At 42.5% G+C, this 24,276-nt stretch overlaps 1 protein-coding gene across 4 annotated transcripts in view; it reads left to right on the top strand.

Moving 5' to 3' along the window:
- Me3 (malic enzyme 3) overlaps positions 1–24,276 on the top strand; it is a 206,074-nt gene that overhangs the window by 181,084 nt on the left and 714 nt on the right. For 3 of the 4 annotated variants that reach the window (XM_071616580.1, XM_071616579.1, XM_071616582.1), the window contains 7 exons: positions 14,958–15,055; positions 15,342–15,455; positions 17,190–17,295; positions 17,859–18,001; positions 18,574–18,747; positions 22,713–22,775; positions 23,363–23,461. In XM_071616580.1, the coding sequence (XP_071472681.1) occupies positions 14,958–15,055; positions 15,342–15,455; positions 17,190–17,295; positions 17,859–18,001; positions 18,574–18,747; positions 22,713–22,775; positions 23,363–23,461 (797 nt within the window). The remainder of the gene's footprint in view (positions 1–14,957; positions 15,056–15,341; positions 15,456–17,189; positions 17,296–17,858; positions 18,002–18,573; positions 18,748–22,712; positions 22,776–23,362; positions 23,462–24,276) is intronic. The other variant, XM_071616581.1, reaches the window with a different exon arrangement.

The raw sequence follows: 24,276 nt of genomic DNA, 5'->3' as shown, positions 1-24,276 counted from the left end.
TTAATGTTGCTAAGCTTCAGTTTGCTTATCTACAAAATGCAAATCATTACTACTTCAGAGGTAAGAATGATGTGATTTAATGAATGTAAGAAATTAAAAACAATGCTGCCATTTACTAGTACTTGAATAAATCCCTTCTTTTTATTTTTTAAAGAGAGAGAGAGACAGAGACAGAGACAGAGAGAATTTTTTAATATTTATTTTTTAGTTCTCGGCGGACTCAACATCTTTGTTTGTATGTGGTGCTGAGGCTCGAACCCGGGCCACACGCATTCCAGGCGAGCGTGCTACCGCTTGAGCCATATCCCCAGCCCCTGAATAAATCCCTTCTCTGACTAATTTTATTCTCTAATCTATAGAGATGACAACAGTCACCTCAGGAGAGTTTTGTGAAAATTTAAAGAGCTGATATATAGAACGCACTAGTACCTAGGACTCCATCAGACCAAAGCATCCATTGCCCCCCCCCCAAAAAAAAATGGTCTTTCACAACCATAATAACCTCTTGGATTTTCCAAATACAAGGAGTATTCCAATCAAGGAGTCGGGACTATTCCTCCCCTGAACTTGGCTGGAATATGTGCTGCTGAAAGGATAAGCCTGAGAGACCCTGGCACCAGGGACCTAGAGCACTTCTAAAGCCAATGTGAAGCACCTTCTGTTTTAGGGTCCACTTGGCCACCTATTATAAGGCCCAGAAATACTTGAAGGCACTTGCTTTTGCTGTGGAGGTGCCAGTATCTGAAGCTGGAACAGGAAGGGTGGCCTCCCAAGGATTATCTCATCCAATCCAGAAGTTCCCAGTGAGGAGCACTGGGAACCATTCCTAGCATTTTGTAAGGTCCAAGAGAACACTTGATGGGTCCACATAGGTTGTTATTTAACAAATGAAGTCTGACAACCAAAACCTGTTAAAACCAAAGACCCACATCAAATAAAAAGAATGAGTTGGTGGGAACAAGTCTTGATCCCTGGGTCAACATCTCATTAAACACATTTCCTCTAGAGTCCCAAAGAGGTCTCAACTTTTCATCAATCGAATTCCCTAACTCCCTAGACCTGAGGGAACAGCCGAGATGAGCTAGTAAAACTAGTTAAGGTTTATAGTTGAAGATTCATGATACATCAAGCACTGTTTTAGGAACTTTATACATTTAATCCTATGAGGTTTTAGCATCTGTGTCTTGTGAATGAAGAAACTGAGGCACAGAGAGGATGGTAACTTAGCCATTGAGTGTACAATTGAAGTTTGAACCCATTCTTTTGGAATCTAAATTCCAAGTTCCTAACTACTTACTATGCCATTCTAGAGGTTATACTCATCTTACAAAACCAAAAACCTTGTGGTCCACATGTGAGGTGTAAGAAATGTGATAAATTAGTTTTTTGATTTTTGGTTGTTTTTTTTTTTTTTTTTTTTAGATTTGTCGTGAATTTTCAAGAAGTAGGATAGCATAGTTATAGTACATTGTTAGATAATTAAGTTCAAATACTTGACTTCAGTGCCTGAAAAGTGAGCGTACAGAGACAGGGAGACCCAGAAAGGCAAAGCTGGGCCATAGCTAAGCCCCTGTCCTCACAGCCTCTCCATTCTGTCTGCCCCTCACCTTATGGATGAGCCTGGGACAAAGCAAGCCCAGCCTCTCCTAGATAAGCCATCACACAGACAGGAGAGTCCAGTCTGGCCATCCTCTCACTGCCTGCCAGGACCTTCACTGTCAGTCCAGGGGAAGGGGTGTGCCTGTGGCCCTGGAGGAAGCACCTGCCAGCTAGCCCCATCATGGCACTCACCCATGAGTCAGCAGCAGGATAGCCATCCCGTGCCTTTGTGCTGCCAAAGCCAGAGGGGAGGAGTAGAAAACAAGTCCATGTGGGCGGCACACCTGGTGCACAGACTCCAGATGGACAGACACACAGCCCTGTGTGTATACATCCTCATAAACATGTACAGGAACATACCCAGCCGGCCCTGCCATCCATCAGCTTCCATCTGCCCCCACATTACTGCCAGAATGTAACCCTAAGATGGAAACACTACTCTGTTACCCCTTGTTTGTGTGAAAGTTCACACTCCTTCACTCAAGTCTATGGCTTTGAGGTCTCTCCTCTGTCCTCTGACTCTCCATTTTCACTCCTATAATCTCCTTACCAGTCATTTCTCTCTGCCATGTGAAAGTCCGGCTCACCCTTTCCCATCATCTTTGCCTGAGTAATACCTTTACCCTTCAAGACACAGCTCCAGGTCTCTTGCTTCTGTTCCTCTGAAACAGAAGGTGCTTCACATTGGCTTTAGAAGTGCTCTAGGTCCCTGGAGCCAGGGTCTCTCAGGCTTATCCTTCCAGCAGCACATATTCCATCCAAGTCCAGGGAAGGAATAGTCCTGATTCCTTGATTGGAATACTTCTTATATTTGGAAAATCCAAGAGGTTATTATGGTTGTGAAAGACCATTTTTTTTTTTGGCAATGGATGTTTCAGTCTGATCTGGGGGCCCACTCAGGTGATCCCTCTGTACAATCTCTTCCCTCACTGTACCTGGGATGCCTATATTGTATTGTTTCCCCTACAAGATGATAAACTTCCTGTGGTAGCAACCAGATCCTATCTCTTCTTGTTTTCCAGCTCCCAGCACAAAGCCTGGCACATTATAGATGTTACTAAATGTTAAAAGAGTGAGTGAATGATGTTTCCACATACAAATGCACATTCTCATAATTTCATCTACTCATTCATGTGGGCATGTCTACACTGGACACCAGCCCCACAGCTTCCTCTTATCCCAGTTATCATACATATACTCATGTATAAATGCACCCCCATGTGCTCTCATGCTCAGATGTATGTATATATTCACCTGTGCACACCAACATGCACACATAGGGAGATTTTTTTTTAAATGAAATCAATTCATTTGTTTAAATTTGTTGGTTTTTATGTCCTACCTATGAACTCCCAGGCAAAGCCAAATTGAATAGTTTTCTGGGCCTCACAGAAAAAGAAAGAGAGTTTTTCCATTCTTTTATCAGAAATAAAGACTGAAGTCATTCATCTAGAACTCAATAGAACCAGAATGGCAGGAACTCTATTATTACTCCTGCCTTTGATGAACACAGTCTGATATTTAGGTATAACCACATAATTAACAATAAAGACATAGTCATGGAGATACAACACCCAGATACTCCTTCAAGGAAAGAACTGTTACCCCAGCTCACTGCGAGGTTACCAGCACATCATGTAGAGGCTCAGCTTTAGAGATCCACCTTGCCCGTGGTCCTACCTGGCCAGAAGCTACCCTTACTCAGTGATAAGTGAATACTAAGGCCCAACCATTTCAGTCCAGTGCAGGACAGAGCTCCCAATGGGGGCCAAGATGCTAGGGCCTACATCATAACTGAGCTTCTCTTTCTGTCTCATGTTGCTTCCTTCCCCACCTTCTTAAAAACATCCTGACACTCATGTCTCAAAATCTTCCCAGAGGATACAAACTGTGCCACATAATACATTTTGCATGGACATGAAATTTCAGGTTTCAGAGTGCTTCTTGTCCATACTATATCACAAATTCTTGGCCATACCCTGCTTCTCCTCATGGTGGGACAGATGTTGCCTTCCCACATCACTGATGAGGACACTAAAGTACAAGGGGTGAACACTTGTTTCAGGTCACTTAGCAAGACAAGCACAAAGCTGGGACTATAACCCAGATATTTCTGACAGAATTCTCCACTCTCTCCATGACATCAGGCTACCAATTGCTCCCCAATATGAGAGATGATGGGACAGATCCTCTTGCTGAGGGTTACATTCCAGACTCACATGCTGTAGGCACTGCTGCTCCCCCCGCCCCAGTAGCCTGCTGCTGTGATCCTCTGAATGTGTGAACACTGGATGTGTGAGCTAGGAAAGGCCTAGTTCATCCCCATAGGTCCTGGAGACAGATTCTCAGAATCTGCCTGGAACCCACAGACTGCAGGGATTAGAACGAAGTAGCCCCCATGAAAATGAGACCATGCTTCCTTCTCTGAACACCAGCCTGGACTCATATCCTCTGTGAAACAAAGAAAGAACTGAAGTCCTCAGGAGCCTCCAAGGCTGAGCTCCATGAAGGCAGGACTGTGGCTTGGTGCTGCATAGGAACTGGGACACATTAACTGAACTGTCTCCCAGCAAGACCCACTGCACCATGCACCTCAGAAGCACTGCCCCCATAGGGCTGGCCACAAGGCTGGGCCACTGCACTTGGGGGTAAGAGCTCCCCAGGGCTTTTGGTTGTCTCCTCTGCTCCCACCCCAACTCAGACTCAAGAAGCATCTGGCCAGGCCAGGCTGGTCCTTGGTGAGCTGGGCTGCTGATGCTCTGACTCATTGCTGGCAGCCTCTTCAGGAATTTTGGAATAGGCAGAATCTCCAGTGACCTTTTGTTGTTTCAGCTGGAACCAAAGAAGCATCTCTACTCTTATGGGAGGAAAGAGGCCTGGAAGGGGAAAGGCAGTTAAGAATGGTCATGCTGGGGGCAGGCCAGGTTTGACCTTGGCAAGGAGAGCATGCAAGGAGCCAGGTAATAGGCCAGAATGCTGCTGGCCTAGTGTCCTTGGGCTGCAAGCTGACCACACAGAGTGGCTGGGGACAAGAAAGTCTGGTTAACTTATCTGCTCCAGAGGATCCTCTACCCCACCAGCCTTCCCTGGACTTGCCTTGGCCCCAGTCCTTCCACATCCCTGGAGCCAGAGAGCTTGTTTGTCAGGGTGTCCTTTGCTACATCAGGCCTGTGTCACTCTCCTTCATACTTTTAAGCCTTAATTTGTGAGCTGGATGTTCAACAGTCAGACATTGGACAGAGACACGTCTAGATCTGAATCCTTTCCACTTTGACCAAGTGGCCTAAATTCTCAGAGTATTCTTTTCCTCACCTGCAAAATGGACAAAATGGTGTTAACAGCCATGGCTACCAATCAGCTGGTACCACCAGAATGGCCTGGATGCTTTCCAAAGGCCAGCATCTGTTCTGGTTAGTTGACACCTGTGCTACTTCATTGTTAAGTATTCCAGTATCACTCTCCACTTAAAGTACCAGTTGTGGCAAGGATTGCAGGTATGTATAGGCAGGGACAGGCATGTAGCAGTACTCAGCTTGTGGTGCATAAGAGACTCTTGACATGTAGTTATGAAAGGGAGAGAGGATGGATTGAGAGCCCAGACAGAAGTTCTGAAGGAGATGAGTAGAGGCCCAGTGTGTGCACAGGACACAGGAAGCCTGAAAGAAGGGCAGGAAGACCCAGCTCACTTTTCTCCACTTCCCACATAAGCTATATTCCTCCAGTACATTTCATTACTCATTGATCTGTGAGTTTTCTGCCAAGTCTATAATATTGAATGTGCTGATCCCTCTACCTAGAACTCTCTTCCCACTCATGGCTAATTTTGGCTTATCCTTAGTAACTCAAGTATTACCCCCACCAACCAGGATACTGTATCCAAGGCCAAGCTACAGATGTCAGGATGACCCCACCTTCTCCAGCTCTCAAAAGTGGTACCAGGCAGTGGTTGCCCACTTTGCAGGATGCTTCACAGTTCCCTGGGGCCACAAATGGCTAAGAGATGTGAATCATATCACTGAAAGATGACACCCTGGGTAGGGGTGGGAGAAGTCCAGTTGGCTACAGATGCCACGGTAGGAACAAGCAGAATGACATGAATGGCCCCGATCTGAAGACTTTGTCCAGCTGGTGTGTTTTGTTCATAAATAACCAGTAGTTATTTATGGTATTCAGGGGTCCACTGCCTTCCTTTGACCCACTTCACACATCACATACTGAGCAACAGTTCCAGGCCTTGCCTTGGTCTTCCCCACAGTGCAATTCCCCCATGGTCCCCCAATATTACCTACTTCCCGGTCCGCAGAGCCTTCCTTTCACTAGATCCTGTCTGCCAAGGTAGTGTTCTGCTTCCAGAGCTGCCCTAGTCCTAAGGTTTACATGGATCTCATATCTGGAGATTAGTGCTCTCTCTGATGTGCATGTGGTAAAAGTTTGCTCCCAACATGTAAGCTTTCTCTTCACCTCACTGATTGTTTCTTTTGCTGGGAAGAAGCTTCTTAATTAGAATCCATCCCCTTTATTAATTCTTGATTTTATTTCTTGTGCTTTAAAAGTCTTGTTAAGAAAGTTGGGGCCTAATCCAACATGATGAAGATTTGAACCTACTTTTTTCTCTATTGGGTCTCTGGTCTAATTGCTAGGTCCTTGATCCACTTTGAGTTGAGTTTTGTGCATGGTGAGAGATAGGGGTTTAATTTCCTTTTGCTGCATATGGATTTTCAGTTTCCCAGCACCATTTGTTGAAGAGACTATCTTTTCTCCATTGTATGTTTTGTCACCTTTGTCTAGTATAACATAACTGTACTCATGTGGGTTTGTCTCTGTGTCTTCTATTCTGTATCATTGGTCTATGTGTCTATTTTGGTGCCAATACCATGCCATTTTTGTTACTATAGCTTTGTAGTATATACTGTTTAAGGTCTGGTATTGTGATGCCTCCTGCTTCACTTGTCTTGCTAAGGATTGCTTTGGCTATTCTGAGTTTCTTATTTTTCCAAGTGAATTTCATGATTGCTTTTTTTTATTTCTATAAGGATTGACAAAGGTATTTTGATTGGAATCACATTGAATATGTATAGTGCTTTTGGTAGTGTGGCCATTTTGACAATATTAATTCTGCCTATACAAGAGCATGGGAGAGCTTTCCATCTTCTAAGATCTTCTTTAATTTCTTTCTGGTTCTCACATATCTGAACCTGGCTCCTTGGACATCTCTTTTAGCCTATTGAGCAACTAACAATCCCAGAGAAGCTGAGATGATGGCAATTATTATCATTAGTAGTAGTAGTAGTAGTAGTATCCCTCTGGTTCAGACTGTGGCAGAATAGGCCTAGCCCTGCCTTCTCTGTGGGCTAGAAACTACCATCTAGAGGTTTCAAGGGCTCTGGAAAACTCCTTCATGAGACAAAAATAGTGTCAAAGAACTTTATAAGGCCTTTGCTTGGTGTTCAGTAAGGGGAACTGATTTTTCTAGACACTTTTGGTGGTATCTCCTGAAAAACAAGCCTGTTTCATTCCTCTTTATATATTCAAGAGTTTGTCCCTTAAAGGCCCAGAACAAGTGATAAATAGGCACTGGTGACTAATTGATGGCAGTAGCTGGCTGCTGTGGGAATGACTCTTGCAGACTCTCGCATGCCTGGCTTCATTGCAGAGGCTCTCCAGTCCAGCAGGGGCCCAGGCTCCAAGGCCACATTGGCCAGACCCTGATGGAGTGGTACTCTGCCTGTCCTTGTTGCCTGGCTCCGTGGTGTCGCCTTCTCCTGATAAGGCATGGAGTTCCTCTCCTTTCATCCAATAATCTGTTGATCAGCACAGAAACTGCTTTAACTTTGTTGAATGTGACTATTAAAAGCAGAGACTACGTACGTACTTGGCTTGTCCTTTTGTGTTATTTCCTGAATCTACAACCTCAAGTATTCAGTTTGCAGGAAATGTAATTATGGAAAGCTCCCTCTTTAAAAGAAAGCTTGTTTTTCTTTCATCACAAATGGGAACAACCAGTCACGCTTTCAGCTGCCCACGACATTTATGAGCACAAGCCACGTTTCTGTACATCCCTGGACCCCCAGACCTCTCAGGGTGGTTACCTCCAAAAAGCAAAGCAATTTCCTTCCTATGCATTTTTAAATTCTTGGCAGGTAGCCCAAGAACCACCCCCACATAACACTTAACGAAAGTTAATGATGGATGTGATAACTTTATTTGCTAAAATTTATAATTTGGGTTTAACAACTGCAGTTTTGCCTGATAAGTTCTGGTCCATAATTAGGATAACTTGCCACCTCAGAGAATGGCCTCAAAAAAGGACTCCAGAAAGGAGATCATAATGAAGTAGCCACAGGTAGACAATGAGAGTGGAGTTTCAGAAATTAAGTGCAAAAAGAGTTCCCCAAAGGAAAGGATGGGCAACAATATCAAGTGCTGCTGACAGGTCAAGGAATATAAAGGCTAAGACCTGACCACGGAATTTGGCAAGGTGAGGGTGCTTGGTGACGTCAAGAAGAGGTGGGTCAGTCATTTGATTAGATTCATCTTCACAGAAAAATGACGAAAAAGAAATCAAAGCAGTAAGTATATTCTGCTCTTTAGAAAAGCATGGCCATAATGGGAGTAAAAAATAAGGTGGAACTTACATCAGGCCAAAGGAAGGTTTTTTAAAGGTGAAAACTTTACAACATTTTGGCATCGGAGTGACCCAGTAGAGAGAGATTGAGGATGCAAGAAACAGGGAAGAGAATCACAGGAAAAATTCCTTGAGCAGACAAAAATGACGGGATCCAGTGCACAAAGAGAAGTGGCTTTAGCTAGGAGCAGTGATAGGACCTCTATGGTTACAGCTGGAAGCATGAAGTACATGGACATGAAAAAGAGTTTGCAGACTTGGTGGTGAGAGCATCACAGGTTCTGTCCTGATTGCTTCTATTTCCTTTGAGTCTCATGGTCCTCTTCTGAGAGAGAAAAAAAAAAGCACAATTGTGGGGACATGACAGAACCTACTTGGTAAAATTGTTGTGAAGATTATGTGAGCAAAGGCAGGTAAGCCCTAGCACAGAGCCAATAAATGGTAGCTGCCTTTGTGTTCTTGTACAGAAATGTGCAATTCTTTCCTCTCCGTTATTTTGTGTTCCACAGTTTCCTGAGTCACAGCCAAGCATCTGAGTGACATCTTCTGCCTAAGTTCCCTTCTCTCTGCCTCCACTTTACCACTCACTTCATAGTTCTCCCCCAGGAAAATTATAATGTCCCTTCACTGCCTCTAACTCCAGTCAGGAAAGGCTGTCTGGGCTGCAGACCCTAAATGGGCACAAGCACCTCTCCAAGTTTCCCTATTTTACTTCCCCTTTTCTCTCTGACCTCAATTTTCTCATCTGTACACTAAGAGGATGTTGCAATCTCTAATTCTCCTCCAGCACTAAATTTCTGCAGCTAAGCTCGGTTATTAAACCTTCAGGTTCTATCTAACTCCAAGTGATATTTGACACCAAAAAAGGAAGGAAAAAAAAAAAAAAGTAAAGAAAGTTGGGTCATTGAGACAGACTCAGAGAGAATATCTTTAGCGCCATCTGGTGGCATGTGCTTTGCGCATCGCCTCTTCTCAGGCAGAAGGCTTATTGCTGAAGTAGAACTAGATGAGCAGAAAATTCCTTCTGTCCAAATGACAGGAAACTAGTACTTCACCAAGAGAAGCCATCCAGTTCAATGCATCTCAAATTTGAATTAGCATAAAAATCATCTAGAGATCTTTTGAAACACAGATGCTGATGCAGTAGATCTAAAATGAAAGCAGGTTTTGAGGGACTGGGAGAGTAAGCAGGATAGGATTGTTTACAGGGAGGCACAAATGGAGAACAGCCACCACAAGTGGACTTTGGCAAAAATGGACAATGGGGATTTGGAAAGAGATCATATAATGAAATAGTCCTCGCCACCTCTTTAAATAATTGATTTGATTAATTTAAATAATTATTTAGATTTGCTTTGTTGGATGTGATTTTGGACGGTTTGTTGTTGTTGTTGTTTTGTTTGTTTGATTGTAGTATAGTGCTAATCCTGGCTGTGTGATAACCTAGCTTTGTTCAGACTGAATAAAGTGTAAATATGGGGGAGGAAGGGGTGACTAATGATACCTGGGGAAGCAAAGAAGATCTCTGAGCTAAGTTTTAAGGAATAAATAATGAACTACGGAAGCTCCTCTAGATCATGGGAACAGCATGAACAAAAGCTAGGTGCAATGTTTAGGAACCATGAATAATGCTACTGGTATATGGAGGCATGAGGCTACAAAAGTAACTTGATAATATACTCCTCTATTCTTAAATTACACAAGCTAATTCACAAAACTCTTTATAATACTTTTCACATTTGTAATCATTTAATCACTTCTTTCTTTACATTTTAAAGTGAACCTGGGGAAAAAAGAGTGAACCTGGCCTATTTGGATACCTATGGTACCCTCAGTATCCACATGGTTCATATGTGCTGCTCACTAATTAAATGAATGTAACTATTTCCAAATACCTCTGATTGCTGATTGTTACAGTTATTGTACCAAAGCCTTGCTAAGCAGGGTGTTCCCTGATGGCAGGGGTTATGTCAGAGTCTTCTCTTTCTTCCACAGTTTTTTGGTGGGCACACGGAGCATCTGGTAGGCACAAGGAGCACTCTGGGAACCTTTAGAAGGAATTGGGAAATCCCACTAGTCCTCAGCCATGCCTCTGGGACCTGCTGACAGCTCAGTAGTTTCCCCAGGCCACAGCCATGTGAAGACAAGAAAGTCTGCACCCCATCTTCTAGGGAGTGTGTTCCTGGTTAGATTCCTACTTCCTGATGTCCACAATGATGAATGTGCACTTACTAGACTCCAAATGCCCCTTATCTCAGCCCAACACAGAGTCTCCAAGCCAGGCATAAGTCCAACTCTTGTTCTAGAAGAAAATCCCACTCCTGAGCCAGCGAAAAGCAAACCATCTGGAAAACTGGAAATAGAACACAGAAGATTCACTTAAACCCCCAGTCTGCAACTGTATATTTTTGTAGTCCTTTCTGGAGTGTGTGTGTGTGTGTGTGTGTGTGTGTGTGTGTGTGTTAGGATTAGAATCATGATATGTGTGCTATTTAAGGTTCTCTTCTTTCCAACAAATTCAATAAAGCAAAAGTTCAGTGGTTAAAGGCACAGGCCCTTATAGCTGATTCCCTGAGTCCAAATCTGGTTTGTGTTATATGATCTAAAACAACTCAACAAACTGAACTGTCCATTTTACCACTCTGTAATATAGGGATGATAGTAGTTAGGATTAAATGAGTAAATATATTTATATTAGGACATTCTCTGATGTTACTAACTCATAGTATTTTTTATACTACTACACAATCTTCATTTTTAATAGCTGCAAAATATTCTACTGAGTGTCTACACCAGCCGATTCAATCATTATTCCTTTGTTAGATGTTAAGGTTATTTCCAGCCACTTTGCATTACAAATAACATTTTCTTAAATGTCCTAGAACATATATTTCTAATTTTTTTATACACAGATTCCCAGAAGAAGTATGAAGTCAAAGGGCATGAACATTTTATGCCTTGGTCTGCACCAGGAAATAGTTTTCCAAAAAAGGATTGTAGCCCTTCAAAATGCAAAGTGTGTTGGAACATTTTAGTTTTTACTGCTCCCTCACCAGCCCTAGAAAATATTAGGTTTTTTTAAAATTTGTGCAAATTCAACAAGCCATAAATAGCCTCACTTTAATTTCCTTTTCTTTGCCCATCATGGAAATTTAACATTGCCAACTGTGATTAGGTTTTATTATGAACTCTATCAGTCAAGGTCTACACCACTTGCTTTGACAGAGAAAATTAAATAAAGAATTGTCAATTATGTATTAAGGAATTGAAAAGCAGAAAAGAAACACTAAGGATCTGCTGCCACCCCTGAGGCTGAAGGAACAAAGGAAAGAGGAGGTGGCAGCCCGCTGGCATTGGTGTCTTGGGGTGGGGTTGGGGATGCTTGCTATGAGGGTAAGTAATGGACAACCTGCAGACTGGACTCAACTGCTGATGTGGAGTGGCAGAACCAAGGCTTCTCAGTTGAGTTTCAATATGAAATAAATAAGAAAAACTTTCTTAGAATATGCATGCTAATGTTGCAAGGGTATGCTTGTACTAAAAAATTACTTGTTTACCTAAAATTCAAATTTTACTAAGTGTCCTACATTTTACCTGGCAACTGAGGCGATGCAGAAAAAGTATCCTCACTACCCCACATCTAGCTTTCCAGTCTCCCTCTGGTGCCAAATCCCAGCACAGAGCCAGTTGGCAAAGTTGAACAGGGTTTGCAGATCAAACAGTGTAAGAGAAAGGTATATTTGGAGCTGAAAAACAATTACCCCATAAGTGGCACAGTTCACCTTTTTTGGCTCTCATTAGAATCCATGTACATTATTCTACACATTCGTACTCCCAGACAACAAAAACTACTCTAACAAAATGCAACTATCTCCAAGAAATGAAGACATTTTCACCTTCTCCCCAAAAAGGGATGAGACAGTTTCAATAGTCATTTTATTCATTACTGGAAGATAGTCATACTCTTCATCTTCTGGGAAGGATTAACCACTCTTCAAATTCAGTTATAGACACACTTATAAATTCAGTTACTCAAATACTAAAGCAAAGAAGTAAACCTCCAACCAAATGTGTATAACATAATAAAGGGAAGGGAGAGGGAGAAGAAATTATCTAATCTATACCATTGTTATAGTTACATAAGAATGAAGGAAGAAATATGCATGACTGCTACATTTCTTATTTTTTTAACTAGAAGTGAGGCCATAGCTGATTTCTATAAATTTCTTCCTCAACCTCCTATTCCGTGTTTTTTTGTTGTTGTTGGTTTTGTTTTGTTTTGTTTTGTTTTGTTCTCAGAGAGGACCTCAGCTAGCCAGGGTCCTCAGTCTTTACCCAGTAGGTAAAAACTTACCCTCAGTTTTAAGACCTCCGAATCTTCAGTATTCCTGCTTCTCTTGAGTTGCAATAGTATTCATTGATATTTACTATTGAGCATGGAAATACTAAGACACACCTCAGAGGATCCCCTCAGTGCCAGATGTACTCCTTCCTGCCCCAGATTTCCTGTTGGTTACCAGGAGCAATCACTACACTTAGATCAAAAACCTCTTTTTTTCCCACTGGTGTAGTGGTATAAAGAGTTCCAAATGGTCAAGTGGTGGTTCTCAACTCCTGATTCAACATGCTGTGTATCCTAGTATAAGTACTTCTCTCTTGGAAACTAAAACCTTCAATCCAGTGAGACACAAAGGTGAAAAGACAGGAAACAAAAATTCTGCAAGTGGATTATTAGGGAAAATTGGGTCACTTTCACTTCCAGATTCATGTATTCTGAGAAAGAACCCAATATATTGTTTGCTAAATCAGATTATATATTGTATCTTTTAAGATAGAACATCATCTGTAGAGGGTGTTGCCTCAACCCAACTCTTTCTCCTTGGTCAGCTGGCCACTCTACTGATCTATTAGGTCAGCTGCTTCTAAGTGGTTGGGTATACATGAAGACCGGTGAATTCCTTGAGCATGAGCCTTCTATTGCACTTCTTTTACTGTGAAATTAATTTCTTTATTATAGAAGCCTTGTTTGGATTATAACAGGATGATGAATAAGTGTTCCAAACATCTATAGATGATGATACTGGCAGCAGCATGATAGACAAGGAGAGAAGTTCCTCTCTGGACTAGCTATGTATTCCAATGCTTGTCTGTGATGGAAGGAGTCCAAGTTAACCAGCCATCCACCAGATGGATATCAGAAGTTCAACTTGGGTCTCTGCCATTGACAAGTTAGTCACTCAGCAGTATCAGTAACAGATCAGAATTGGTAAAAGGAAGTCCATGCATAGTCTCAATCCTTGGCCACCATGTCTACTTTGTATGTAAGCCCATTAGGCAAACCCTAGGTGGCTGTGGAAAGATGCTGGCAAGCTCACATTTAGAGAACATAACATTTTATCTGCTTGGTGATTGAGAAACTATTCTTATTACATCCTTTGGTGAGTTTTCACATGAGGCATAAGTCTCGTCACACTCTATTCCTATTCAAGAGATCATCCTCACACCACTTCCCAGAACCATTCATCACCAATCTTATTTTTTTAAATATTTGGACTCATATTTATTTGATTATAGGGATTTTCCCTCTAATTTTTGTGGTAAATACACATTAAGATTTGACATTTAAACACTTTCAAATGTACAGTTGAATAATATTAAATATATTTAAGGTTATGCAATCATCACTATTATCCACATCCAGAACTCTTTTCATCTTGTAAAATGAAATTCTATGCCAGATAATGATTCCCCACTCCCCAGTCATCACCAATCTTATAATTTTGTTCTCTGCAAGTCCCTGACCACCCTTCTCAACCATTAACAACTGATCATGAATCAAAAGAGATCCAGGGGATGGGGATTAGCTCAGTGATAAAGCACTTGCCTAGTATGTATGCAGCCATAGGTTTAATCCCCAGCACCCCCCCAAAAATAAAAGTAGAACTAGACATCTTTTGGATCAAAGAGAACAACCAGATTTACCATTGAAGTCATGTCTGTCCACTGCCCTTTGCCATTATCCTTTATATCCACCTGTGAAGCTGCAACCTGACATTTAGTTGGTGACAATATAGCATTAAGAACAATCTATAAACTGAGCCTAAGGTTTTTTCCTTCCTGGACTATAGTCTAAAAAATTCCCAATAAGTCCTTAGATGTGGACTGAGGGAGAGGAAGTGATACAGCAGTGGTTTTATCAAGTCTCAACCACCTGCTCATGCAACTTACTTGTTCCTTCTGGGCATACTCAAGCCATTTGTTGATGATATGCTACCCGATACAACTAACCTTATGATTTGGTGGAAAAGATGGGCAGCTCAGGACATATGGTCTCTTAATGTCTGACAGTTAGGCTGTCCTCTCATTTTAAAAGATGTCTTTGTCCACTTAACCTTTAAAGCATTCTGGAGACTTACACTTCCTTTTGACATCTATTAAATTATGTTTATCCTGTTATTTCATTTATGGACAATGGCAGTAGCAGAACCTGGCTATCTGGTCATCTCTCTTGCAGTCAAGAAACAATTAAGGATCTGCCCATCAGAAGAAGAACAGTTATCTACAAAAGAGGGCATGGCTTTAGGCTTTCATGCCTTTAGGCTTGACATACATAAGGGCTGAAAAAAGTTGTTTCTTCCTGCACAGGTCCTAAGTGTTGTAAACTCTGTCAAGGGTCTTCTCTTGGAGGTTGGGAGCCAATGGCCAGAGTTGATCACAGTCCACTCTCTTGCAGGCACAGCCTCTGTGGCTGTGGCAGGGATCCTGGCTGCTCTGAGAATCACCAAGAACAAGCTCTCCAATCATGTGTTTGTTTTCCAAGGTGCAGGTGAGGTAGGTGCCACCAGGGGGGGGGGGGGTCTCTACTGTTGTTGCAGTTGAAAAATAAGAATGCATAGAAGAGAATCAAGAAGGGTGGTGTTCCATGGTTCAGTATATTCTGATCATCTCGGCTGCCTGAACCTCAACAATTGAATTTATCAATGCAAGAATTTACCTGGGCCTCCTGGGAGTCATGGGGCTATAGGAAAGAATAAGGGCTTATTTTGGTGAGATATCTGATCCATGCTGAGCAGCTATTTCCCCTGTGTCTAAACATTTTCTTTATGGTACCTCTCAGGCAGCTATGGGCATCGCCCACCTTCTTGTCATGGCCTTGGAGAAAGAAGGTGTACCCAAGGCAGAGGCCACAAGGAAGATCTGGATGGTGGACTCCAAGGGACTGATTGTCAAGGTACTGTCAGTCTGGAGACCTGAAAGTTTCCCAAGAACTAAACTTGAAGAGTTCCCTAAGGGGTGAAGTTCTCAGAATAGAGAAGGAGAGCAATGGCAATGGCCTAACCTCCAAAACAAAAGATTCATCCCAAAGTAACCTTAATTGCTCTTGTTCAGACATTCGGAATATGTGTGTGTGAGTGTGTATGTGTGCTCCTTCCAGCCTTACCTCCCACTACTCCTGCCTTGCACTAACCTTCAGCCATATTGAATGGTAGTTCTCCAAAAGTCACACATTCCTCTCTTCCACATCCTTGCACATTTGTTCTGCCTGAAATGTTCTTCTCCCTTTTTCCAAATACCCACTCTCAATCCCCCTTCATAGTTTCCTCCTTACCTTCTGATTGAACTCAAATATTAGCTACTCCAGGAAGCTTTCTGAGAGCATTAGGTTTTTTCCTTACATCTCTGCTCACATAGGCATTCCCCTTCCATGGGCTGCACCCACCACTTTATAAAACAGATGCTTTTTACTTGTCCACTAAGCTACGTAGTCTTGATGCCAATGCCTGGCACCTGGTAAGCACATAATTAATGTAACTAATGTGTGATGTAGGAGTGAAAGAATGAGAGAGAGAAACAGCTCAGTTTCTGACTAGAATGTGGAGAAGGACACAACTAGATGACCTCTCTCCCTTAGAGCTTGACTCATAGCTTCATCTTTTAATTTCCAGAATTCCACTAGCATGGAATGTCAGTGAGAGATGAAAAACAATGAGCATTGTAGGAATGGAGAAGTGCATAGGATCATATACCAAGAATAGCAAATACCCTCCTCAGAAACTGGCCTTCCTATAGAGCCAGATCACTGCCGTAGGAACTTAGGCCTGAAGATTCCTCCTCCCACTCTATATCATTCCAGAGCATAATCAGTCACAAGTATAGGTTGCCAAAGCTTGCCACACTTGACCATTTTTCACCATCATTTGGTTCACCCCATGGAGCTCACCCCTGACCAAGGAACTCTCAAAGCTGACATAGTCTCTCTGTTTCTCATGAGGCCAGCTGGTCCAAAGGAGTCATCAGAAATGTTTGTGCTCATTTATTAGTAATCATGCCAGCCTGTCCCCCAAGGACCTCTATTTGGGAAAATGGAAGAAATATAGAGTCAGTCAGCTATTCCAAGCCTGTTCTGGAACTCAGCTTAATATTATTCACAGGGAGGTTAATGACTCATATAAAATACATTCACACTAGCTCCATGAAGAAGAAGGGTTCAACATATGGAAAACAGAAACAAGCTATCATTACTGCCCCAAACCCATCCTTAAACTCAAACTTCTGGTTTTCTTCCTGGCTCCAGTGCCAAGGATCTTTGGTCCTGGATGGCTCAAGCCCCTATCCGTCAACTGAGCCGGGTCCTGGATGTCTTGGGGCAAAGGGACTTGGTCAGACTCAGGTATTTCCTTAGAAGCTTTTTGTTCTGACCCAGCTCAAAGAAATGCCTTGTGAATTCTCCTGATGTGGTTTGGGTTAAAGAAACACACACACACACACACACACACACACACACACACACTACATGTTAGGCTTTACTGGGAAATCTGATCAAGAGGTCAGGCCCTAAGACTTCTGAAAGATCAAATTTATGGGGCTCAGCAGGGAATGCTCTCAGAGTTTCCAAAAGCATTCTTGCCCCTGCCCAACAGGTTCTCAGCACCACAACTTTTTAATGAACCTTTTTTTCCTGTAGGGGAGAAGCCACCTGAACCATGAGAAAGAAATGTTTGCCCAAGACCATCCTGAAGTGAACTCCCTGGAGGAGGTGGTGAGGCTGGTGAAGCCCACAGCCATCATAGGTAGGAAGATGCAGGTGATATGCTGTCTAGCCCAGCTAACTCTATTGACTTGCAGATGGAGAGACTGAGGCTTATCCAGGAGACATAAGTAACTTGTAGAAATGCAGCTCTATCCCCAATTCAATGCCACAGACTTCTATGGAGAAACTACTATATAAAACCATAGAACTAAGCTACCAGAGTTGGGGCTTATATAGTATAGTAGAAAAGTGCAGGGCTGATATCTCTAACCCAGATGAGATGAGCTTTCCCCCAACCAAGGCAGAGATCCTAGTATTTCTCCTTGTCACTAAAAGAGCAACCCATTTTGAATGGCAAAGCCCAATAACATCTTCAAGATGCATCTAAATGGCAGGGAAGTAGACCAGTAGTCCCTTAAAGATGAACAGGAGGCCTCAGGCAACTCAAGCAAGAAGACACTCTTCCCTTCTTCTCTCTCAATCCCATTGGCACATGCTATCCCCAAGACTCCTGAGCCTTACATGGTACACCTAGTTTCCCCAGGAGAGGAATGGGTTATTAATGAAGAGTAGGTATCCCCACTACCCCACTTTTCCCTGTAGGTGTTGCTGCCATCGCAGGAGCCTTCACGGAGCAGATTCTGAGGGACATGGCCTCCTTCCACGAGCGCCCTATCATCTTTGCCCTGAGCAATCCCACCAGCAAGGCCGAGTGCACAGCTGAGAAGTGCTACCGGGTCACCGAGGTCAGCGGGGAGTCCTTCCTTCCCCCAGCTGAGAGGACATAGTAACAATAACCATAAGTAACCCTTTGAGGGTGAAAAAAATCCTCATCATCAGTAAACTGAGGTTCAGAAAGATGAAGTAACTTGCCCACAGTTATAGAGCTAATAACGAATAGAGCCGGTCCTCAAACCCAGCTCTAACTCCAAAGCTCTTACAATTAGGCAATGCTGGACAAGTTTCCCCTAAATAACATGAAGCTTTGGCCAGAATCCAAGGCTCTTATAAACTCTAGGATACTTTCATGTCTGTCATGTTCTGGGTTGGCCTTCTCAGGAGATGACAGGTAAAAAGGGTACGATGAACTCCATCATCTATCAGCAATTTCTTGGCTGTCAGATAAATTGGGTGGGGGGACTGAGCTTTCTAGTCAAATGAATAAACATGCTTTGAGTACTTGCCATGTTCTCAGCACAATGCTGGGCATTTGGGAAAGGATGAAGAAGGGTTCAACATATGGAAGACAAGAACAAGTTATCATTACTGCCCCAAACCCATCTCTAACTCCAACCTCTGGTTTTTTTCCTGGGTCCAGGGCCGAGGGATCTTTGCCAGTGGAAGTCCTTTTAAGAGTGTGACTCTGGAAGATGGAAAAACATTCATTCCTGGGCAGGGAAATAATGCCTATGTGTTCCCTGGAGTGGCACTGGGAGTCATTGCCGGCGGGATCCGGCACATCCCTGATGAGATCTTCCTCCTAACAGCAGAGGTATCTTGTCCTTGCTCCTTTGAATGCTTTCAACAGAGCCTGGGGGTTAACACTAAGTCCTACACTGGGTCTCTAAAGATTCCTCCTCTTTTTGTCTCTTCTACCTGCATTCTCCAAACCCTGGCAATGGATCCCCAAAGTACTTAAACCTCAGGCATCTCTCTAGATTATCTCAGGCTTGACCTTCTTTCCAATTGCATGCAGGCTTTTGAAGAAGGATGGGAAGTAGTTGGAGAAAGAGCTATTGTCAGAAGGAACTAGCAGTGAAGGGACATATCTAGTACTGTTCCCCACCTCCCAGCGTGTCATCTAGATGCCTAGATAGAGATGTAACTAAAGGTACCTGAAACTGGGGACTTGTGAACCATGACATGTCTTGTCATTGATCACCTGCGCTGCAATGCCACATTCATTGGTTACATCACTGGGGTAACTGGCAACAGTTAGCCCCACTAGGACACTTTCAGCAAGAAGCAGGTGGAATTCTGAGCACTGTTATAGGGGTCTTGGGGATATACCTGTTCTGAGCATCATACAAGAAAAAGCCCCAGAAGGGTTCTTTACTGGAAGAAATGGTTTCTTTACAATGAGAAAATTCATTAAGGATGACATTTCACATTTATAATAATGGTTATGAATAACAATTACATTGCTGACATTATCAAATAACCTGCACTTGACATTTATTCTCACTCTAAAGAATCCATTGCCTAGAAATGTTTCTCTTTTTTTTTTTTTTTTGAGAGAGAGAGAGAGAGAGAATTTTTTTAATATTTATTTTTTAGTTTTTGGTGGACACAACATCTTTATTTTATGTGGTGCTGAGGATCGAACCCAGCGCCCTGCGCATACCAGGCGAGCACGTTACCGCTTGAGCCACATCCCCAGCCCTAGAAATGTTTCTCTTGAGTAGAGGAGGATTAAATTAATCAAAGATATATATAAATATTAAATATATTTATGTTTCTAACCTGTAAAAAATTTATATTTCTAACCTCCTCTGGAATTCCTTCTCACCATGGCACTGGTAAAAAAAAGTTTAAGCCAATGAGGCATGAGAACTGCTTCCATGAATCTCTGTCCAGATCCACCCTATGAGTCCCACAGGGAACTGTACCACATCCTAGGTCCCTTTTTACTGTGTCTTGTCATTGATCACCTGCGCTGCAAGGCCATAAAGTAAAGTTCCCTGAAGAATTTTAAGCCACCTCCCATGCTATGCACACCAGTTATGACCTTGAGCAGCACCTATCCCAGGGTAGACTGTACCCACCACTCTCTGTCCATCTTGTCTGAGTAAGTTGCATTCATATTTCTTCCTATTGCTGTAATGGGTGTTCTTGTCTTATGACTGTGGGCAGAGCTATTTGAAATCCCCTTTGGATGAGAAGAGTCACTCTTGCTTAAAGACAGACTACAAGTAAATTTCCTTGTTGTGCAGAAACATAGTTGCTATAGCCTTTCCTATAGGACCCTGAGACATCTGCACACCCAATACCCTGTGCCATGGAATACTTCAACTCCCTCATTTCATGATGAGTGTCCATTGATTTTACAGGAAACTCTTCTCAATCTACTCATTAAGCATCTGCTGTGAGCAGGATAAACTTTCTCACTTTTTTGTTTGTTTGTTTGTTTTTGTACCAGGGATTGAACCCAGGGGTTCTTAACCACTGACCAACATCCCCTTGCATTTTTTTGTGAGAAAGGCTCATTAAGTTGCTTAGTGTTCCACTAAGTTGCTGCGGCTGGCCTCAAACTTAAGATTCTCCTGCCTCAGCTTCCCAAGGCACTAGGATTACAGGCATGAGCCAACATGCCCAGCTCAGGTCCCTCACTTTTAAGAGCTGACAGCCCTATCTTCAAAGCTCTGACAGCGTATATTTCTGAAAAAGATGTTTTTCATTAAGACATTTTATGTTGAGGGCTGGGGTTGTAGCTCAGTAGGTAGAGCACTTGCCTAGCACATGCGAGGCCCTGGGTTTGATCCTCAGCATCACATAAAAATAAATAAATAAAATACAGGTATTGTGTCCAACTACAACTAAAAAATAAATATAAAAAAAGAAAATTTATGTTGAATTTTATTTTCCTATGGAAAATTAAACAGGAAGAGAAAGGGTGAGAACATACTACCACACTCCAAAGACCCCCAGAACATCTGTTCACCACCGGCTGTCCTCAAAATTACATTCCTCTTAATTAGCTATATTTCCTCCTAAAAAGCATGGAAATGTGAAGGATTTATAGATGAAATCAACTAACCTATATATGTTACTTTATACCAGAAGAAACCAAGTACCAAAGCCATTAAATTAATAGGCCAAAATCATACACAGGTAAGATGATATAAAATGGTAGGATCTAATTTTCCACCTTTACCACAGGATAAAGCACACTTGTTTGAATATCTGTGGGTGTGAAAACTACCCATTTCTCCTCATTTACACATAAACACCTTTAAAAAAAAACTCAGTTAATGTTTTATTTTTCTTAATTCATATCTCTTTAATGCCTGAAACTAGCTTAAAGAAAATAAAGAGCTTATAAACAAAATAAGAAAGAAAATTAATATAGATTTTAGGAGATTTACATGCATTGCCTCATTTCATCTTAACAATTCTGTAAAACTAAGTATAGAGTGTATCCTTATATTATAGACAAGGAATATGCGGCATAGAGACTTTAAGGAACTTTCCCAAGATCTCTAGGCTTGTGAGCCATAGCACTAGGATGGCCCAGGCTTACTTGACATTATGCTGCAAGATGTTACTAGTGCCCAGCACCTTAGAAGTGCCCATAATAGCATGATCTATCTCTTCACAGGACAAGTTTTCTATATGCAGATCTAGTCATGGCAATCCTGTTTCTTTCTAACCAATCCATCTTCTGTACCTCCACAAAGAGAACACTTCAAAACACAGATCAGGCCAAATCTCCTCTAATTTCATACCTTCGTATGGCTCTGTTTTAGTCATCATTTTTGCTGCTGCAACAGAAAGACCTGACCAGAACAACTGTAGTGGAGGAAAAGTTTATTTGGGGCCTCATAGTTTCAGAGGTCTCAATCCATAGACAGCAGGCTCCATTCCTTGGGGCTCAAGGTGAAGCAGAACAACACGGTGTAAGAGTGTGGTGAAGGGAAGTGGCTCGCATGACCATCAAGAAGCAGATTAGGAAGAGGTCTCTACTTGCCAGATACAAATATATACCCCAAAGCCACACCCCTAATTCCCACCTCCTCCAGCTACCCTACCACTTCAGTTACCACTCAGTTAATCCCTATCAGGGCATTAATTCACTGGTTGGGTTAAGACTCTCACAACCCAATCACTTCTCTTCTGAAACTTCTTACATTGTCTCACATGTGAGTTTTGGGAGGACACCTCACATCCAAACCATAACAGCCTTCTTGAATTTATAGAATAATATTCAAACCTTTTCCTGTGGTTTTCATACAAGGTACTTCATCACCAGGCCCTCCTTTCCTCTTCTGCCTTTCTTGTAGCCTCTTCCTATCATCAGACCCATCCAGCGTGCCTTTTTCAGCCTCAGGTCCTTGCTCTCTCACCTACAATTATTTGCATATAATTTATACTTTCATGTATCTCCTCTTTTCCACTAATTCCTATTTAGTCCATCATCTGTCAGTCTCTGACACTTCCTCTAGGAAGCTCTTCCTGCATAGCACATGAGACTCTGTCTTCCTCTTTATCTTTAGGCCCTCTCTCATTGCACTCCCCACTATAATTGTTAGAATTGTTTCTATTTGCCTTCTATGAGCAGTCTCTGTGAGGGAAAAGTCTTTTCACCTTGTGTCCTCAGCATCTAGCACAGAGCTCATCAGATTGTAGAGCTCAGTGAATGTGTGCCTGAATGAATGGGAATGGGGGAGACTCACTCCTTTGAAATAATGTCTGCAAACTCTAAGGTGAGATCAACTCCATTGCCCTGTCACTTCACAGACAAACAGTTCTCAGAGAACACAAGGAATCTTCTCAAATTTAAATTGGACACAAGAAGATAAGGTAGGAGTATTTTCAAAGATACTCATTTAAAAAGCTGACCTGTGAGGCTGGCTGGGCACCAGAACCTGAGGCTGGAAGGCTTGCAGAGGTTTCGTGCCATTCACTCACTGGAGAAAAGGCCTTCCTCAGTCTGAGACTATGGCTGGGAGAGTTTATGGAGCCCTGAATACAGGAATGTTCCTTAGATGGGCACCCAGGATGGTACCAAACATGGGGAAGAGGCTGGAAGCAAGGAAGCGAGAAACTTAGGATCTTTGTGCAATAGACTGGATGAACCAAGAAGAAATCCCTTAGTCTTTGCTTTGCAAGCCATGATTTATTCATCTTAGTCTTAGTAATTTTCCTTTAGAATTCAAAAATCCCCATGTTTTAAGCCTCAACCAGTCTCACAGTACAGAAAAGTTTTGTCCTTGTTTAAGGCTAAGCATTAAGCTCCCTTGGTGCCACATGGCAGCAGAGTTAACAGTAGGAACTGCAGCATTTGACCACATGTGCAGGATTGGGTGAATCTCTGAGGTAATGGGTTGACCTTGTTCTTTGAAAGCAGAAACTCAGCTTATTCCTTTTGGTTCTCTCCCTCTCTCTAGCAAATTGCCCAGGAGGTCTCTGAGCAGCACCTATCCCAAGGGAGACTGTACCCACCACTCAGCACCATCAGAGATGTATCTCTGAGAATCGCCATCAAAGTAAGAGGCATCTTACACCTATAAATGGGGAGTGATGCACAAACACTTTCTCTTTATGAAACACTTTAGAAAGACAAGGAGACAGCAGTTTTGGAGATATACTTAGCTCCTCGGGCTGCATTGCATACAACCCAGAGGGTGGCTAACAAACTCCTGCCTGAAGCCTGCCCAGGCCAGTTCTGGAAAGCTCCTGGATTTCCCTTCAAAACAGCGGACAGAAAAGTCACCAAAGCCCATGGTCTTGTGTGCCAGAACGTGGGTGGAATTTTTTTTTAATGAATCATAATCACCCATTTATAAGAAAGGTCAGCTTGCATTACGTGAGGAAAAGGGCTTGTGCCTTGGGGTCCCAGCTTTGTGAATCAACAGTGAAGCAAGCTTGGCCCAATCACTTCACTTCCCTGAACCTCAGTTTCCTCCTTTTCCAAAGAGGTCAGTAATGCCTGTCTCCCAAAATTCTAGAAAAGATTGATAGAGGACAGTAATAAAGCTCCATACCCAGTGCCTGCCTGGCCAGAGGAGATGTTTATTCTTCCCATCTCAGAATGACTGGGCCATAGAGTAATCATGGTCATGGAATATTCCAGACTATGAGACTATGAAGGGTGATGGATTTCAAAGAATGAGAGCATAGTCCAGTAAATACTGGCCCCAGATGATAATAGTTGACAGTGGATAGCGAATAATTAAGGATTTAATATGCTATTATTTCTGTTAGTGCATATGTTTTTCTATAATTTTTAAAAATAATTTTAAAAAGTGCATTGCATAACAGTACACAGTCTCAAAGAGTTGTTCAGTGCAGGGTTTTCCCT

Source organism: Marmota flaviventris, chromosome 9, assembly GCF_047511675.1.
Source record: "Marmota flaviventris isolate mMarFla1 chromosome 9, mMarFla1.hap1, whole genome shotgun sequence".
Classification (NCBI taxonomy): Eukaryota; Metazoa; Chordata; class Mammalia; order Rodentia; family Sciuridae; genus Marmota; species Marmota flaviventris.
Note: the sequence above shows the minus strand (reverse complement) of the source record. Positions and strands in the feature narration are given on the sequence as shown.